Genomic DNA, 6,876 nt, shown 5'->3' with positions numbered 1-6,876 from the left:
CTTTTAAACATTATAAAACCCCCATCCCATTCGCTCCAAGTTCCCATCCTCAAAACACACTCTAAGCAAAGAAAGCAAGCCACTAGGGTTTTAAGAGAAGATCAAAATGGCTTCAAAAAAATTAGCTTCCATGGCCTTCTTTTTGGCACTCAACATTCTCTTCTTTTCCCTAGTCAGTGCTTGTGGCTCTTGCTCTTCACCCACCCCTAAACCAAGGCCAAACCCAAAACCCAACACCCCCACCCCTACTGCATCCGCACGAGGCAGGTGCCCTAGAGATGCCCTCAAATTAGGTGTATGTGCCAATGTGCTTAACTTAGTCAATGTCACCGTTGGTTCACCTCCAGTGATGCCATGCTGTTCCCTTCTCAATGGCCTTGTCGACCTCGAAGCTGCTGCTTGCCTTTGTACTGCTATCAGAGCTAACATCTTAGGCATCAACCTTAACATCCCAGTTTCTCTTAGCTTGCTCCTCAACGTTTGTTCAAGGAATGTTCCAACTGGCTTCCAATGCTAATTAAGTCATCACTTTTCCCTCCATTCTTTCTCAACTTCCTTGTGGTGTTTTGTGTTTGGTTTTTTATAAAGTTATGATGTCATAACTTCATTGTTTTAATTTGTATCATTCTTGCTTTAATTTCATTGGGAGAATTGATACAGAATAATATTTTTCTTAAAGTGTTTTTCTTTGAGTGTTTATTGTATCTCTAAAGGACATGAAAAAGCTTGTATTATTCAATCCTTTCTTCTTGATTTCTTGTCAAATTATTTTATATGATGTCTACAGCTAGTTATGGCAATGAATTTTATATGTAACTATAAATAAGTAAAGTTGGAAAGAATTATTCTATTTTTTATTTTATTTTCATCCGCCAAAATATCTCTATCATTCTTATAATTTTCAAATCCAAAATAGAAAGCACATTTTTTGAGTCCGTGACTCACAATTTGTTGAATAAGATATAAGCATTTGAAACTAAAAAAGACATTAGGAAAAAGCATGTTTCAGCGCACAAAATGGTAATCATTTCTTCCACTTTCTTTTTACATTTAAAAATAGATAAATCAGTCTATTTATATTAATTAAACAGTAAATTAATTCATTCTGTTAAAACTTTCATCGATTTTATAGGGTTAAAAATTAATATGTTTGACAGAATAACTAGACAGTGACACGTGACATGTGACATGTCACGTTTACATCATGTTGAAGTACAAGGGACCAATTATTAACAGAAAAATGGATGGAACTTTTAACAGAAAGATCTATTTGCTTTTTGATCTAACATATGTGAACTAATTTTTCTAATTTTTTAGTAGAGCAAACAAAATATAATCCGACTCTTAATAAAAAAGTCTCTATGATACCCCTAAACTTGTGCTCAAAACTATCTTTTTTTTTTTAATTTCAAAATTATAATGACAAGTGGACATGCAATATTATAAGGCATATTAGAAGTGATAATATTATAAACCACATAACTTCAACATTTGACATATTCATCAAAGGTGTTCATCATATCCCCAAGGTCATGGGATTGATCCACAGACCATGCCTATGTGGTAGTTTGAATGGGTGGGTGTATGAGTTTGATATTATGTTGTATAAAAAAATCTAATATATCAATTTTTTTTCATTTATTTCATGTTTGTTTTACATGTTTAGGATTTGTGGTCCTAACAAAGTCATCTCTAAGATTTAATTATTTAAAATTGTATTTGATTATTAAAAATGTAATATGTGTCTCACCGCTACACCCAACACTTGATCTAGATATTAAAAAAATATATTTTTTAAAAAGTCAGCAAATATTTTTATGTAATTATAATATAATTTCTTCATATTCATATATTTTCAAGCTCGTAAGCTAATGAGTTGAAATTTTCATTTGATAGCATGATTTATGTAATATAGAGGGAATTATTTCATTATCTTAGGCTTAGCTGTTATATTTGCTTAATTAGGATTTTCTGGATATTGCTTTTCTTTTCTTTTTTCTTCCAAGGTTTGAAAATGGAAAACACATTTTGTTTGTATTATGGAATTTTATCAAACTTTGAGAGAAAATTTGATTATGTGTATTTATTTGAAGATGTTATATAATTTTTTTTAGCTTGGAAATTGTAAATGTTTTATAATTTTTTAAACAAAAACAATGAATAAAAAATAATGTTTAGTGTTTATGTCAAAATGTATTTATGAAATTAAATCTTTTTTTTTTATTTTGAGAAATTCATTTTTTAAAATAAAAAAAGTAGGTATATATAAAACTCAAATTTGATTCAAATTTGCAAGAAACAGATAGTTATTTGTTCAAATAAAATCTTTTTAAAAAAAATTATGGATTGAGTTTTAGCTTGATTGGCACGAGTATTATTGTTTATAAAGGAGGACGTAGGTTCAAGTGTGTTAAAGTTTAAGCATTACCTTAAGAGAAACAAAAATAATTAGAATCTATGATGAGATTGTTTCAAAATTATATTATAAATATCATTGAAAATATATTATATTAAATATTTTTTATTAATACATAATCATATCTTGGCGATAAAATAAATCATATAATTTAGTATATTAAATATATTTAACGTAATTTATTATACCATTTCATTGCATAAATTTGATTATCCATTAAAACAATAAACTTAACATACAAATTATTCATCAATTAATAGGTGAAAACTTTATACTAAAATTATATTAAATGGATAATCGTATGGGTATGCAAACGTTATTCCATAATGTCATTTTACAATTAATGGATAATTATTGGGACTTTATGGGTCGGATTGGATTTGAGCTGAGTTCATATAAGATATTTAGATTAAATTTTTAAATTTGACTTTAGTCTAATCCAAAAAATGAGCTTACTTTTTTATCCAAGTCCGACCTAGTTGCTCATATTTAATTTTTTTTACATTAATTTTTATTTAAAAATAAACTTTTTAAAAAAATGTAATGCACTAAATACATAAAAAAAACACTAAAACAAAAGTTTTTTAACACATTAAAAAATATTTATATTAATAAACACTACCATAAATATAATAAATATTTTATTATATTAAAAATATAAATAAATACTATAAATATTTTATTGTATTAAATATAATTTTTAAAATTTTATATTTTGGGTTGGGACGTTATTTAGTTTGGTAAGTTTTTTTTAGGTTTTGAGTAAGGAGTTTAATTGTTATTGGGTTAGTGATTAAATATAAATATAAATACATATAATTATTATTTAGCATATATAATTAATATAATTATTTTTATAACATAATATATTCAGGTTGAGCTAAACTTAGGCTAAAAAATCTTGTCCATATTGAAATGGGTCTTAATTTTTGATCCAATCCCGCCTTGTATTTTTGTTTAAACTCTTCTACTTTCAGGCAAGCCTTCAAGCTTGAACGGGTGGTTCGATCCATAAACAGATCTGAATTGATGTAATAATTACATAAATTGTTTTTAGAAATTTTTAAAAGGGTATAAATAGAGAATCTTATTTGAGAAAATATTAAAAATTATTTTGCTCTCTGCATTTCATTTAAATAAAAAACATTTTCTTCCATAGCATTCTCTTTCATATTCGAAACCATCATTTAGAAAACACTTGTTGTTTGTCTGATTGTCTGTCTCCAATTTGACATCTTTGGAAGATGTTAATCATACTAAAAAAACTAAAAACATCATAATTAAAAAGAGAGAGGATAATTTATCGAAAATATGCAATAATGATATATACTGCTGTCAATTTGTCAAAAAAACTAAAAGAAATATCACATTGGTACCAAAAATCTAATATAATTCTTAATTTATGGATGATTTAAAAATTTATTTTAAGTTAAATGATTAAGTTGATATATCATTTAAAGTTGATATAAATAAGTCATTATAAATATGTTATAAATTTATAACTATCAAATATATATAATTGACAAGTTGTGCATAGTTGTTTCTTTTATAAATAAAATATTATAAAGTTTAATAAACTATTTTCTTATACTTATAATTATTATATTTAAGAAATGATTTACTTACTCTAATATAGAAGTACACTGTCATAATTTTTTTATGAAATATTTTTGTAACTTTAATTTTTTGTATGATCATATCTAGTTTTAATAATAATAGGGTTAAATTAATTAATCTATTTATTATTCTATTAGGACTATTATTTTATATATAATTTTTTTCATTCGATTTAATTCGGATAAAATAAATTTCATGTGAAAAAAATCGGAATCTAAATCGATTTGTAAGATTCGAGTGATAATATCAACCCAAATTGAACCGAACAGAATACATTGGTTCAAATTGGTTTTTTTATTTTCTTTCCTTAGCTCTACGAGATACGTTTGACGGCAAAAATGATATTGACAATAGATTTCTATTATGTTGGGTAGAAAGTAGGGTTTAGAATTAGCTAGGGTTTGGGTTTTATTGAATGAGAATTGGATTTAGCTAATTTTGGGTTTATGGTTAAATTATATATTTATATTTTGTAAATATAAATAGTATATTTATATATCATATAGTATTTGGGTTAGGTTGGGTTCGGGCTTAAAAAATTTTATCTAGAGTTTGACTTAATAAAAAATAGGTTTAAACTTGTACCCAAGTCCATTTTTTAAGTTTTATTTTCTTGTACAAATTCTCCCATATTTCGAGTAGGCCTTTGGGCTTAAAGGATAGCCTCGTCATTGGATAACTCTATGCTTACATTACTTTATATATATATATTAGTTTTAATCCCCTAAGTTGCATGTGTTTTTTGTATATATCTTTTAAAATATAATCATTTAATAATTTAAAATAAAATTTAAGATATATAATATTTGACAAATAAAATTATTAAAAATAAATTCATATATATATATATATGAATTCTTGATTTTTTTATATTCATTTATGAAAGGGTAATAAACCTTAATAAACAATGCCGTTTCAAAACGGTAATAAACCTTATTGAACAATGTAAAAGGTAATAACTGTAATGTATGATCATTGGATGCAAACTTAATTAATGCATTAGCACATCGTTTCAGTTCTAAATCAAATTTAGTATAGTTTTAACCTAGCAGGTCTAGCCTAACATTTAAAACATAGTAGGGTGAATTGTATTAATTAATATTTTTATAATTTTTTTAAAAGAATAATTTAAAAACCTTATCACTTTAAGGACCAAAATGTAATTTTATTATTATTAATTTATAATTTTATACATTTTAAAGGGTAACAAATAAATTTCTAATTTTAGGGTGATTGTTTTAGTATAGTTCTATCTGAAGGTGAGTAAAATTCTATTTGACTCAAAAAAATAAAAAAAATAAATTTTGAATCATTCGAATTAAGTTAATCGAATCAACTCAATTTTTTTTGAATTTCGAGTTTGAATTCAGTCAAATTTTCGAATTCGAATAACTCGAATAAACCAAATACTAAACCCTTTTACTTCCCTCCCCCAACCCCCCTCAAACCCTTCTACTTTCTCCTTAAAAATTTTACTTTCCCCCAAACCCCCCAAATTTTTTTCCTTTTGCTTTTTCTCTAAAACTTTTATCTCCCCAAAATCCTCTAATTTTTTTTCCTTTTGTTTTTCCCGCTAAACTTTTACTTATTCCCAAACACCATTTTTTTAAATTTATGTCTACTATTTATATTATTAAATTAAATTTCACATTTTTTACTATTTATATTATTGAATTGTTTAATCATACTGAATCTTTATCAATTTTTGTTAAAATTGAATTATTGATGATGCTATAAAATATTCGTGTTAAAATTTTCATTGATATCAATTTCACATTTTTTAATTTAACTCGAACAAATATATTCGATTCTATTCGAATTTTATCTCACTTGACTCGATTCGAGAAAATTTCAAATTGAGTTAAGATGACAAAATAAGATTTGTCAACTCAATTAACTCGAAAATTTTTTATTCGATTCGATCGAACACTTACCCCTAGTTCTAGACTAATAATTCAACCTAACATTTAAAACATAGGATGCCTAACATTTTCAAACCTAGCATTTAAAGCATATAACTATGTTAGTTCAGTTCTAGCCTAAAAATTTCAACCTAACATTTAAAACACAATACACAAATTTTTCTAATCTAATATTTAAAGCATAGTATTTATTGGAATCACCACTTTCTAGTGCATTAGCACATCATCCAAACTCCTAAATAAACTTATAATATATTAGAATGATCAGATACAACTGCCTTTAACTATTATTTTCTCTCCCTTTCATATAATGTGTAATGCCCCAGAACCTGACTTAGAAGTTTAGTCCGAATTCTGGAGGTTACATTAATCACCGAAGTGAACTAAAATTATTTTTAATTCAACAAACTGGAAAGCAAGACTGTATTTAAGTTACATAAAAACTCCTAGTTATAAAATCCTGATATTACAAAAATTCGTACCCCAATATTCTAAATAGTACTCACAATTCAAAATTGTTTATTTATAAACTCAGAATTTATGAAAATACTTTTAGAGCCTGTTCTAAAATTCCCAAATCAACCACACGGTCATGTGGCCAAGCCTTGTGGTACGAATTTTCGTCCAAAAACCCTAATCCTCAATTTCACATGGCCGTGTGAACCAGTACACGCCCGTATCGTCGCCCATGTGGTCCCGAAACCACCTCGAAATATCCTGCAAATTGTGAATTCACACACCAAACGCCCCCTAAACTCTAATAGATCAGAAACACACTATAGAAAACCAAGTTTTACGAAACTTAGCAGCAAAACTTACCACATTCACCAAAACACTTAGAACATGTCAAGTTCCACACTATCGAGACAGTAAATTGAAATTGAAGAGTTTGAACCCACACTTGATTTGTGATCAATGATG

The 6,876-nt window shown here is 26.5% G+C and overlaps 1 protein-coding gene across 1 annotated transcript; it reads left to right on the top strand.

Annotated features, from left to right (window-relative positions):
• Positions 1–850, top strand: LOC107923179 (14 kDa proline-rich protein DC2.15). Its single transcript, XM_016853397.2, has one exon. The coding sequence runs from the start codon at positions 107–109 to the stop codon at positions 515–517; it is 411 nt and encodes a 136-aa protein (XP_016708886.1). The 5' UTR covers positions 1–106; the 3' UTR covers positions 518–850.
• Positions 851–6,876: the final 6,026 nt, after the last annotated feature.

This window comes from Gossypium hirsutum, chromosome A11, assembly GCF_007990345.1.
Source record: "Gossypium hirsutum isolate 1008001.06 chromosome A11, Gossypium_hirsutum_v2.1, whole genome shotgun sequence".
In the NCBI taxonomy this organism is placed as follows: domain Eukaryota; kingdom Viridiplantae; phylum Streptophyta; class Magnoliopsida; order Malvales; family Malvaceae; genus Gossypium; species Gossypium hirsutum.
Note: the sequence above shows the minus strand (reverse complement) of the source record. Positions and strands in the feature narration are given on the sequence as shown.

Coding starts and splice junctions, on each gene's coding strand:
- LOC107923179 (XM_016853397.2), top strand. CDS start 107: ATGGCTTCAAAAAAATTAGCTTCCATGGCCTTCTTTTTGGCACTCAAC.